The sequence below is a fragment of the Tupaia chinensis genome, unplaced genomic scaffold (genome assembly GCF_000334495.1).
Source record: "Tupaia chinensis unplaced genomic scaffold, TupChi_1.0 Scaffold145685_1, whole genome shotgun sequence".
NCBI lineage: Eukaryota > Metazoa > Chordata > Mammalia > Scandentia > Tupaiidae > Tupaia > Tupaia belangeri.
Window position 1 is genome coordinate 3,361,800 of NW_006205542.1, and position 13,591 is coordinate 3,375,390.

Here is a 13,591-nt window from a genome sequence, read left to right on the forward strand (position 1 = left end):
AGATTGAGCCAGGAGGATATAGAAAATCTAAATAGGTCCATAACAAGTCAGGAGATTGAATCAGTAATAAATGACCTCCCAACAAAGAAAAGCCCTAGACTTGATGGCTTCACCTCTGAATTCTACAAAACTTTTAAGGAAGTGTTATCCCCTATCCTCAAGTTATTTCTAAAGATCCAAAAGGGTGAATATTTCCCTAATTCATTCTATGAAACCTCTGTCACCCTTATCCTTAAAACAGATAAGGACAGAACAAGGAAGGAAAACTATAGACCAGTATCTCTGATGAATATAGATGCAAAGATTCTCAACAAGATACTAGCAAATCATATCCAAGAACATATAAAAAAAGATCATACATCACAATCAGGTAGGCTTTATTCCAGGGATGCAAGATTGGTTAGAAATATGCAAAACCATAAATGTAATACACCATATTAAAAGAAAGAAAGATAAAAACTATATGATGATATCAATTGATGCAGAAAAAGCATTTGGTAAGATACAGCATCCCTTCATGATCAAGACTCTCAGCAAAATTGGCATAGAAAGGTCATTTCTCAACAAAAGAAACACTATCCATGGAAAAACCATAGTGAAAATCATCCTGAATAGAGAAAAGCTGAAAGTTTTTCTGCTAAAAACTGGTTCAAGACATGGATGCTCACTTTCTCCACTCCTTTTCAATATAATACTGAAAGTCCTTGTCAATGCAATCAGAAAAGAGAATAAAATAAAAGGCATTCAAATAGGAAAATAAGAGGTGAAACTATCTCTATTTGCAGATGACATGACTGCATATATAGAAGACCCAATGGTACCCATGAAAAAATTCCTGGAAGTAATGCATGAATACAGTAAAGTTGCAGGATACAAAATTGACATACATAAATCTATAGCATTTCAATATGTGAACAGCAGGCAGACTGAGTTAGAACTGAGGAAAAAAAACTCCATTTACCACAGCCACAAAAAGTACAAACTACCTAGGAATAAATCTAACCAAAGAAGTTAAAGACCTCCTCAAGGAAAACCACAAGAACCTAAAAAGAGAAATTGAGAATGACATAAAAAAGTGGAAAGACATCCCATGTTCCCAGATTGGAAGAATTAATATAATCAAAATGGCAATCCTACCCAAATTAATGTACATATCTAATGCAATCCCAATCAAGGTACTGGAAACATTCTTCACAGATCTAGAAAAAAACAATCATAATTTGTCTGGAATTATAAAAAACCTCATATTGTCAAATCAATCCTGCACAAGAAGAGTAGAGTGGACCACATCTCACTCCCTAACCCAAAGATATAGTACAAAGCTGTGGTAATCAAAATAGCATGGTATTGGCACAGAAACAGACAGGTGGACCAATATAACAGAATAGAGATCCCAGAAACAAACTCCAAAACATACAGCCAACTGATTTTTGGCAAAGGGTATCACTCCATTGGGGGAAAAAAAACTCTTTAGAAAATGGTGCTGGAAAAACTGATATCCATCTGTAGAAAGATGAATCTGAACCCCTATCTCTCACCATTTACAAAAATCAACTCATAGTGGATTAAAGATCTAAACCTAAGACCTCAAGCCTCAAACTATAAAACTGCTGCTGGAAAACAGTGGTGAAACTCTGGGAGACATTGGGGTAGGCAAAGACTTCTTATGAAAGACCCCCAGAACACAGTCAATAATCTCAAAAACAGACAAATGGGATTACATCAGACTGAGAAGTTTCTGCATGGCAAAAGACACGGTAATTAGTATAAATCGGTAGCCCTCAGAATGGGAAAAGATTTTGTAAACTAAGCATCAGACAAGGGACTGATAACCAGAATACACAAGGAACTCAAGCAGCTGTCCCAAGAAAAGATGATCAACCCTATTAAAAGATGGGAGAATGGGTTGAAAAAAATCATTCTCTAAAGATGACATATAAATAGCCAAAAGGCATATGAAAAAATGCTCAACATCCCTCATTGTAAGGGAGATGCAGATCAAAACCAAAATGAGATACCACCTGACCCCAGTCAGAACAACTAAGATTAAAAAAAAAATGATAAGTGCTGGTGGGGGTGTGGTGAAAGGGGAACTCTCTTACATTGCTGGTGGGAATGTAAATTGGTCCAGCCACTGTGGAGAACAATTTGGAGATTTCTCAAAGATGTTCAAATGGAACTACCATATGACCCAGCAATCCCACTCCTTGGTATCTACCCAAAGGACAGAAGAATCCTTAGTCAGAAAAGTGCTTGCATGTCAATGTTTATTGTGGCATTATTCACAACTGCTAAGACATGGAATCAACCCAAATGCCCATAAACAGATGAATGGATTGAAGAGTGTGGCACATATACTCTATGGAATACTACTCAGCAATAAAAAACAAGACTCTGACTCTATGGAATACTACTCAGCCATAACAAACAAGACCCTGGCCTTTGGCAAAAAGTAGAGGAAAATGAAAGATTTACTGCTAAGTGAAGTAAGCCAGGATATGAAAGAAAGACATCGTATGTCTCCACTTAATATATACTGATTGTCCTCACTCTATGGCCCAAACTGAATGACTAAAGGATACAGAAGCATGGTAAATGGTTGTGAATGCCGGATACAGTGTGAGAAGAGGGAGGGTGAAGGACTACAGTCTGAGGAAGGACATTAGGGAGAAAGGTGAGAGGCAAGGCATTTATGGGACAAAGAAATGGGTTATTATCTGTTGTGTGATAACATTATAGTGCTGTCAACTGAACCCATGCAAAATGTACACATGTTGGAATTATCACTTTGCAAGCTAAGTAACATGATTGAATGTATAAAAGAAATTGAAATAATAATAACAAATAAATAAATTAAGAAATTAATTTACCTATAATTCTTCTACATAGAGATAATCACATTAACATTTTGATAAAGATCCAACATACTGTATGAACTTTAAATTGGAATAGTCATACTTTTGTCAGGTTATTCTACTTCTACTAAACAACCTACAAAGATGTTTTAATGCTTATTTTAGGAAGATTGCAGTCTCCTGCCTGATTTGTAATGGCATGGCTTTGGACAATGGACACAGCTTTATTCCCAGGTGCTGCACAATCACACCTGCAGATCCAAACAGCTCTCATACCAGCTGCCACACCTGCCTACTACTGGTCTTTATTCATACTATATCTGCCACCTAAATCCACACTTCTTCCATCCTAACCCTCACTTGGTACTCCTATGAAGCCTACTCCACCTAGTTGCACTCATATGAGCTGTCCTTTCAGAATCTTTATTGCTGTCTCTTTTTAATGGAAAAAATGGGGATGTCTGTCTGGTAGATATTTCTAAATTTCTAGACTGAACCCCTGAGGTGGTATTATTTTATTCTTAAAGTTTATATGTGTATGTATGTACACATTTATTTATTTATTTGATTTTTGCTATAGGGCATGTGTGCTCACCAGAGAGACAGAGAGAGAGACAGAAAGTGAGAAATCACTCCCCGGGGGGATGGCCACACCACAATCCCTTCTCCTCCATTCTCCTCTTAGAATTTTGGTCATGCATGCACATGTGCCCATTGTGATTTTCAATCCTCTGAGTCTGGAACTCACTCAGCAGTTGGCTATGTGGGAATCTAGCACCTTAACCACTATGGCACCTTCTGGTCCCTCTAACTTTATGTATTTATTTCTTCCATAGGCATAAGAGAGAGAGAGAAAGAAAGAACCCCCAGTAGGATCCTGACATCATGATTTAATCCCCAGCTTTATCCAGCCCCAGATCATTGGCACATGGCATATTCAGGGAGGTCTCTAGACTTGAACTGAGAACCTTCCCTTGTGGGCTTATCTCACAGTGTGTCATGTTTCACCAGTGCACTGCCATCTGGCTTCTTACTTTTTTAAATCAAATTTTTAATTTCATGTTTTCAAATCGCCTTTGAGGCCCTCTCTGTCTTTGTTCAGTTATCTTTATTAATTAGGCAATTGTAATAATCATCCAGTTCAGTTGGTCCCCACCCTGAGGTATCACTTAACATAATCTCTCTCTTTTTAATTGTTAGACTTTTAAAATTTTTTGCCATAGGGTGCATGTGCTTGCTGGAGAGAGACATAGAGAGAGAGAGAGAGAGCAAGGGAAAATGAAAAATCACCCCTGGGGCTATGGCCACACTGCAATTCCTTCTCCTCCATTTTCCTCTTGGGATTTTGAGTATGCTTATGTGCCTGGTGTGTTTTTCAGGCTTCCAGGTCTGGGACTTGAACTGTGGAGTTCACCATGTGGGATCCAGTGCCTTAATGACTATGCTACCTGCTGCCCTCCACTCTTAAAATAAAGTCTCACCATGCTGCTATTCTTCTACCTCAGCCACCTAGCTGGGACCGCAGGAACGTGACACCACACCTGGCTCTTTTATAGACAGACTCACTATGTTTCCCAGGCTAGCCTCCTGCTCATCACCCTCCTGATTCAGTCTCCCCAAATTGCTGGGATCACAGGCACATGCCACCATACACATTTAACATAATCTTATCACTATGCTTCCTAGAGGAATCTAGACTTTAGACCTAAGGGTTCATTAGGTTTAGGTTTGACATTTTTGGCAAGGAAACTTAAAGATGGTAAGTTAAATTAAAAAGAAATTAGTTAAGATGGTAGTTATTTTTCATAAAACTCACCTAGACACATTCAAACTCCAATTATAGTTTCTAATTCTGAGGAGATAATAAGAATTCTTATAAAATAAAATTCTAGGTCTAGTCTTGGTAGTATCAGTTGTGGGGCACCAATGCTGAGTCAGCTCACAGGTACACCTATGATCCTTGCTGGCCGGAAGGCTAGAGAAAGGATTGTGGCATGGCAAGTCTGTCAGAGTCTCTCTTGATCTTAAGAAGTACATATAATAAATACAACTTTAAAAAACTAAGAAAGTTCAGTGTTTTATTACTCCATTTAGTCTTTTTTCTTTTTGCTATTGGGTGTGTACACTCGCCAAAAGAGAGACAGAGTGAAAGAGTGAGGGAAAGTAAGATATCACCCCCGCTCCCGGGGGAATGACCATGCTGCAATCCCTTCTCCTCCACTCTCCTCTCAGGATTTTGGGCACACATTCAGATGTGCCTAGTGTGATTCTCAAACTACTGGATCTGGGACATGAACCACAAAACTGGCCAAGTAGGATCTACTGCTTTAACTTCCATGCTACCTGCTGGCTCCTCCATTTAGTCTTATTGTGGGATAATGCAATTTCTATTAGGGTTAAGGATCCTCATTCTAGGTGGCTTACTACCGATCTGAACTTCTTCTCCCCATTTTGGATGGAAAGGTGCCTAAGAGAAAAACTATTGAACCTAATTCAGTTATCTATAAACATCACATTTTTCTTGGATTAAAACTTGTGCATACAGGATATGATAATAAAACCACGAGGCGAAGATTTTCTTGGCTTATCCTGTCGAGGGAGCATATCAAATTAACCCAGCTTGGCAGGATTTGTCTTTTTTTTTTTAAACCATTAACACCTTGGCAGCACTGCAAGGTTAACAGACCTTTTCAGTGACAGATATTAAGTGCAGATGAATGCTGTGAAATTCTAAATGTCAGCACTAAGTTCATTCAAGTATTTATATTACACTTGGCTAGGAAGGGCCATGGAAGATTGATGACTGCTTGGAAGAAACCATGCTGTATGGCTCAGTCTGGAGTCCGTGCTGCTGGAGCTATAGAATTCCGTGGCATTATTCATCAAAAAATCTATCCACCCTTGAATCTGGGCAATAAAATTATCCATAGAAAGTCTTTATTTCAGTCACAGAAGAAACGTTTTAAAAATTCCATGTATAGGGACCAGCAGAGGATGTAATGAATATGTTGCTGGTCTCTCACATAGTCCACTGTGGTTTAAGTCCCAGAGTTGGTGACTTAAAACTCATGCTGGGCACATGTGTGTATATGCCTAAAATCCTAATAAGAGAATGGAGAAGGGATTGTGTTGTGGCCATCTCTCTGGGTGTGATTTCTTGCTTTCTGTCTCTCTCTGCCTTTCTGGCAAGCGCATGTACCATATAGCAAAAATCTCTAAAAAAAAAAAAAAAAAAAAAAAAAATCCATGTACATATTTATATGTTTTTCTTTATAATTTTGCCAGAGGATATGTGCATTTGCAAGAGACAGAGAGATGAAGAGAGAGGGAGAAAGTACCCTTTATGAGGAATGGTCATGCTGCAATCTCTTCTTAATTTCTCCATTCCTGTGGGATATAGGGCATGCATGCACATACTTGGTGTGTTTCTTTTCTTTTCTTTCTTCCTTTTTTTTTTTTTTTTTGAGAGGTTTTCACTATAGGGCGCATGTGCTTGCCAGACAGACAGAGAGGGACATAGAGACAGAAAGCGAGAAATCACCCCCAGGGGGGATGGTCACGCCACAATCCCTTCTCCTCCATTCTCCTCTCAGGATCGTGGGCACGCATGCACACGCGCCCGGCATGAGTTCTAAGCCACTGGGTCCCGGACACGAACAGCAGTCGATTACGTGGGAATCCAGTGACACAGCCATCACGCTAACTGCTGGTTCCCAGACTTGGTGTGTTTCTCAAGCTGCCGGGTCTGAGACTTCAATTGTGAGGTCAGTCATGTGAGATCTGACTAGCTTAACCACCAGGCCACAGAGCTGACCCAACATTTATCTGCTAATAGGAATACTGACTATTTATTAAAAACCTTAAATTACACATAGGTATAACTGTTTTATATATATCATTTTAATAGTAAAGCAAACTCCATGAGGGATTGCTATCTTCATTTTATAGATGAAGAAAGACTAAAGTGTGATAAATTTGTCAGAATCCAAATCAGTATTAATATTATAATGTTACAACCTATAATGCTACTTTGTTAAACATGCAGTGATAATTACACTTGATCTATATAGGAAAGATGAATTTTCTTAAGCTTCATTTTTTCACCACCAGCCCTGGTTCTGTTGTTAAGTGTCTCTGTTCTATCTAGCAGAGTGTTACACTGAATACTCAGTTGGTAGCAAGACAAAAAGCAAGCAAGCTTTAACAACTCAGTTATAAGATATGTGCACTCCTCCCACCCCACCCTCCCCAAGTTAACCAAGGGGAACGAGAAATAACTAGCATGCTTTGAACCAAGAAATTCTAGTGGGAAATAAATACTGAGAGCTCAACTGATGTGTTGAACCAAATATAAGTGGCAGAACTAACTTGACTAACTTGACTTTGATGATACTGCACTTGTACAGTTGTATAATTTTAGAAGTTTGCTCACAGCTGTAAGTCTGGTGTGTTAGTCAGTTGAGATCACGTGTAACAGTCTTCACTACCTGAGACACAGAGGCACCAACCGATCTCAACTTCATGACTATTTGCTGGCATCATCGATGCTACTAAGCTGCTTCATCTCATGCCCTATCTACATAAGTCTTTTTTTTTTTTGGAGAGATTTTCACTGTAGGGCGCGTGCGCTCGCCAGACAGACAGAGAGAGACATAGAGACAGAAAGCGAGAAATCACCCCCCACGGGGGATGGTCACGCCGCAATCCCTTCTCCTCCATTCTCCTCCTGGGATCTTGGGCACGCACGCACACGCGCCCGGCGTGAGTTTTAAGCCACCGGGTCCGGGACACGAACCGCGGTCGACTACGTGGGAGTCCAGCGACATAGCCACTACGCTAACTGCTGGTTCCCAGTCTTTTTTGACTTATAAGACTCACAGAATTTCAGGGCTGGACTAGGGTCTTTAAGGCAAAGGGTTCAACACCAGGTGATACTTGAAACTCAGCTGCAGGATTCCACCTGCTGGACATCCAGCATATGCTTCATAACATGGCCTTACCACTCTCTGAGGTGGCCAAAGCTTACATAGAGGCCAGCAGGGTCTGTGTTACTTTATGAGTCTTCAACACCTGCTACAGTCCCTGGCACAGTGTCTGTAAATACCTAGATCATTAATTGCATGCTAACACATTAAAATTTAGTAATTACAAATTTACCTAATTGTACATCCAATTAATCTTTCTCTACTTTACCTAAAAAGATATCAGAGGAGACCTTACTGAAGTATGGACACACCAAATCTAGTATTTTCTACTGTGCTATGCTAAAGATGATGAGAGATTAGACTGCTTTGCCATTTGGCTCTTACTGATCAGATGGTGGATCCTAAGAGATAATTATTTTCTTTTTGGAAGTTCACCAATCATCTGTTTACTATTTTACTTTGATTGATTTGTGACCCTGCTCATACCAACTGACTCAAAGTTAGCCTGAAAATAATAATCATGTCTGTTACATTATGTGCAAATGCATTTAGTGCATTATGAGCAAAGTGTTGTAGATGTGCATTCTATTTAATCCTCTCTTCCAAGGTAGGCACCGTGGATATTTTATTTTCTTCTCTAGTGTCCACTGTCACCTTCTTTTGACAATAGCTCTATTTTTAAAAAATCATGTATACAAAAATGAGAAGCACCTTTGAAGGGTCTCCTCACACCACAATCCTGTCCCTAGTCCCCCAGCTGCTCAGGATCTTGGGCACATGTGCATGTACCTGCTTTGTTTTTGGGCTGACCTGGGATCCACATCCAAGGCTAGTCATGTGACTTTGAGCTCTATAGTCCAGTACACTGTGGACTGTGCTACCAGGCTGGGCTGATAGTTATAATTTTATATTTGACGATCCAATTTTCTTTCATTGCCAGTTTAAGAGACCAGGATAGTGCTGTCATCAGACTCCAGAGCTTCTGCCAGCCTTCAGGAACCTGATGAATCCTAGATGACATTTCAGCTCCATGAAATGGAGTGGGTAATCTACCACCTTCCTTCTGGTTGTGGGGGGCGGGGCGGGGGGTTGCTGAGCCAATTTTATGTTCCTGATAATTTTTACTTATCTTTATTTACTCAGTTTTTATGATACATTCATATTAACTGAGGCAACCAGAATATGTGCCTGTTCTGTACAATGAGGCCTTTCTCCGAGTTCTCAGAGTAACTGCCAGTACCTCTCCACCAACCAATTCTTCAAGATTTTCTAAATAAGACATTAAGAGGCAACTTGCTATAGCAGAAAGATCCTGGGACTTTAGAGCTAGAAGACCTGGATTCAAGTCTTAGGTCTGCCGTTTACTAGCTGTGTGATTCTGAAAGTCATGCAACTTCATTGTGTCTGAGTTTCTTCATCTTTTAAATGAATCCTTTGTGTTCACATCTTCATGTTTTGTGGTGGATGTTACTATGGTTTCCTCAGCATCTATTCCCACCCCCATCTGTGTGGGAATAATGACTTTTGAGGAGCACTGACCCTTTTAATTCTAGCATTAGGGGTGACTGCTGATTGTCCTAAAGTCAAATGGTATCCACTTGGTCAATGGAGTAGGTTCAGGGGTGGATATGTGACATAGTTTGGTTCAATAAAAATGTAGACCAGGACTTATTTCCACAGTTGGGAGAAGAAAAGATTCTTTCTTACAATAGAATGCTCACTGATAAAAGTGGTGGGAGGCCTAGCTGCAGTAGTACAGGTAGCACAGAGCTGCTGAGTGATACTGGAGCTGCGTGGGTGGCCTGGGTCTGGATCCTGGGTTGAGCTGAATACATTGGGCACACCTGCACATGCCTGTGATCCTTGCTGGCTCGAAGGATTTGGGGAGGATCATAGAGTGGTGAGACCCTACCAAGAGTACCTCTCTCTCTCTCTCACGTGAAATAAATGAATACAAATAAATAAACTTAAAAATTTATAGGAGGATCAGCCCATATCCTGGTGGTTAAGGGAGCAGATCCCACATAGCTGTCTGTGTAGTTCAAGTCCTGAACCTGGTGGCTTGACAAATGTGCGGGGTATATGTGTGTACATGCCCAAAATCTTGAAAGGAGGAAAAAATGGGGAAGAAGGAATTGTGGTGTGACTGTTTCCCATGGGAAGGTCTCTCTCTCCTTGGCTCTCTGGTAAGTATACACACACTTTGCTAAATTAAAACAAAACACAGAATGAACAAAGAAAAACTATAGAGAGTGGTAGGACTCGAATATCCCTACTGGCATAACCCCAAGTTATCATAGTAAGAAGTGGTTTTCGCATGGATCATCAATGAATGCTAAATCTCAGGCCAGGGTAGGGTAATGAAGAAGTAGGAGGCTACCCACACAATCTCAAGGCAACTCCCTAGAGACTGCTTTATTAGTTGCAAGGGGAAATATAGTAACCAGCTATTGGAGAGACTGAATAACACTTTGGGTAATCAAAATTAATATCCCTAGGGACCTCTGGATGCAATTTCCTGAGAGGTCACGAGGCCAGTAATATAGTTTTCTGGCCAGGTGTACATTATCTGACTCTAATAATGACAAAATGTGAGACTAACCCAAGCTGAGCATGGGTATCCTGGGTAAAGACCAGCAAGAGCAAAGGGTCAAAGGTGAGAAAAGTATGTGTGTGTGCGTGTGTGTACTGGGGATAGTTTTGAATAATGGAGTAGGTTAGTTCAGCTGTTATAAAGAATACATAGAAAAGGAAAGAAATGAAATGCTAAAGATAGACTGGGGTCACAATGTAAAGGGTTTTGTATGTTGGCTGAATTAAATTTTAATAGAGAATATAAAAAATAGTTTTTTAGAGAGATTTTTGCTATAGGGTACATGTGCTTGCCAGAGAGAGAGAGACAGAAAGCAATAAATCAGCCCCTGGAGGGGATGGCCACACTGCAGTTCCTTCTCCATTCTCCTCTAGAGATCTTAGGCACAAATGTACATGTGCCTGGTGTGAGTTTTAAGCTGCTGGGTCCGGGACTTGAACCGTGGTTGACTACATCAGAGTCCAGGGATATAACCATTATGTCATCTGCTGGTTCCATAAACAATAATTTTATTAAGAAAGAGATTTAAAGAAAAATGTTCACATAATATGATCAATACCGGAGTAGTTTCTAAGAAAGAATTTTAGCATAGCCCAAAAGTGAAAGTTCATTTCTCTTTGTCACATAATTGACTGAGCACTGACCGTGGCCCAGCACAGGCCCAGGAGCTGGTACTACTGTGTAAATGTGACATACTTGGTCTCTACCCTGTCAGAGTTTACAGTCCCAGAGCTTTTTATTACGTTACCTTTTATTTAAAATGGTTTCTTGGGCGGACCAGCAGATGGTGTAATGGTTATGTCACTGGACTCCCACATAGCTAACTGTGGATTGAGTCCCAGACTTGGAGGCTTAAATCTCATGTGGGGTGCGTGCTCCAAATTCTGAGAACTGGGATGTGAACTGGGAAGGATTCAGATAGATGGGGAGGAAAAGAGCACTGCCTCGGGGACAAGTGTCTCAGAGGCTTTACAGAATAGCGGACAGAGGCTCTGCCAGGAATTGCCACACTAAGACTCTCATCTTCTGGAAACTTCTGGGGCTTCTTACAGAAGATGAGGGAACAGAACAGAATTGTTTCAAAGGTCTACTCAAGTCTTAAGAGAAACAGCTCAGTGGAGTTTATTTTGGAGTGTTATTGAAGAAACAGGAGGCTAAGGATGAATAGGAATCAGAAGATTCTGTGGTGGATTTAAATGTGAAGGATTTGGGGTAGAGGAAGAGTAGGAGACTGCTTATCTTTTCCCTCCAGATATACTCATATCCATTAATTTTACAAATTTAATACAGGAAATCACCTGGGTTAAATATTTATAGCCCCCTCCATTACCGGGCATAAAAGAATTCTAAAAGTATGTGGTCCAAAGAACATTTTCAGAGAGGTAGCTATAGAAAGAATGCTGGGGGCTGGCAGGTGGTGTGGTGGTTAAAGGCACTGGAGTCCCATGTGGCTGACCATGGTTTGAGTCCCGGACCTGGCAGCTTGCTTTCTCACTTTCCCTCTCTCTCTCTTTTTCTGGGCAAATTAAAAAATAATAATAAATAAAGTTGAATAAAATAATTCTTTAAAAAACAAGAAAGAACTTTGGGTTTAAAGGTAAGAATTTTAGGTTGGAGTGTTGGTTGTTATTTATTAACTGCATTGTACAAGACAAATCACTTAAGTTCTCTGAGCCTGAGTTTCTTTGGCTTTAAAGTAGGGTAAGAATGCTTTAAGGATAAAACAAGACCATGTCTGGGAAAGTAATTTTTAAGTTGTCAAGTGCCATACAAAGATCTGCGTGTAGGTAATACAACTGGACAAGTCAGTTGGTCTACTCGTTCGCACTTATCCATTCAACTAAATGCCTACGATGTGCCAAGCACCGTGGTGAGCCCTGAGAAGGGTAAGACAGTCCCTGCCCTCACAGCTCCCTGCTCTAGCCAGGTGGACAGACGCAGTTAGAACGTCACTGCAGAGTTCTTATGAAGACACTGTGGACAGAGGTGATGGAGGTTCAATGTTTAAATTAAAAAACAATTTCATTCTTTAATCATCATATAAGTTTAAATTCTGTAAGAATTTAAGGTCATTCTTAAGGTAGTCAAATTCAGAGAGCAGAAAGTAGCATGATGGGACCTGGGAGGGTTGGAAGGAGGGAGAAATAGGGAGTAGTGTTTGGTGGGTACAGAGTTTCAGCTGGGAAAGGTAAAAAAGTTGTAGAGATGGCTGGATGACAACTGCGCATCAAAGTGAATGCATTTAATGTCACAGAACTACTCACTTATAAAGTATTAAATGGTGAAATTATGTTATAAATATTTTTACCACAATTAAAAAAATTTAAGTCAATTGCAGCAAGTCTCTTATATTAGCACTCACGAAGGGGCGATATCCAGATGGTTGATGCTAAAGCCAGAAGAGCAAAAGCCTCCCAGTGTTGTTGATATGGTTAGGAACGCAACGGCCAAAGAATAATCACAGCCTATAAATCCAGCAGCTACCAGGAATACCGCGGGTCCAATCATTCCTGGAATTAAAAAAGAAAAAGAAGTCCCAACATTTAACATTTGCTCTACCCTAATTTATTATAAATTTGAAATTTGATAATGCTGCCACCTACTGTACAAACATTGCACTGCCTAGAATATTCCATAAAGTTTCATGAAAACAAAACAAAACAAAACAAAACAAAACACACAAAACAACTGCCAGAGCACATATGGGCATGATATAACTAGTGTAGTTACTAGTGAAGGGAAAATCTTACGCAATGTTGTAGTTCCACATGTGAGCATGACTCGGTTAAAGTTCTATAGTGTTGGAGCAAAGGGCAAGAAGAGGATGACAGAAAAATACGGTTCTGAAGAGAAGCAGTATCCGACAGAGAATGCAGTTTAAAACTCATATAACCAAACAAGATAACTTCTGTAATAAACTCTGTTGGATCGAGTTAGAAAAACACTCCATCTTGGTTCTAGCAACACATAACAAGAGGCATAGGTCATTATAGGCAATCAAGCATAAAATACAAGTAATACAGGAAGGGACTTAGGGAGCTGTTGACTTTTCTCTGTGTCTGCAGCGGTACTACCCAGTCTCTCTCTGCAATGATGGAAATGTTGTATTTGTATATACTGCAACTGAGGCATGCATTTTAATATTTCAATTAAATACCCATATGTGACTAGTAGCTACCATTTGTATAGAACAGGTCCACTGAAAGTCAAAAAAGAGA

At 40.0% G+C, this 13,591-nt stretch overlaps 1 protein-coding gene across 5 annotated transcripts in view; it reads right to left on the bottom strand.

Moving 5' to 3' along the window:
• The window catches only part of SLC17A5 (solute carrier family 17 member 5), a 71,591-nt gene that overhangs the window by 19,176 nt on the left and 38,824 nt on the right, over window positions 1-13,591 (bottom strand). For all 5 annotated transcript variants that reach the window (XM_014584117.2, XM_014584118.2, XM_014584116.2 and 2 more), the window contains exon 9: window positions 12,736-12,883. In XM_014584117.2, coding sequence (XP_014439603.1) covers window positions 12,736-12,883 — 148 coding nt within the window. The remainder of the gene's footprint in view (window positions 1-12,735; window positions 12,884-13,591) is intronic.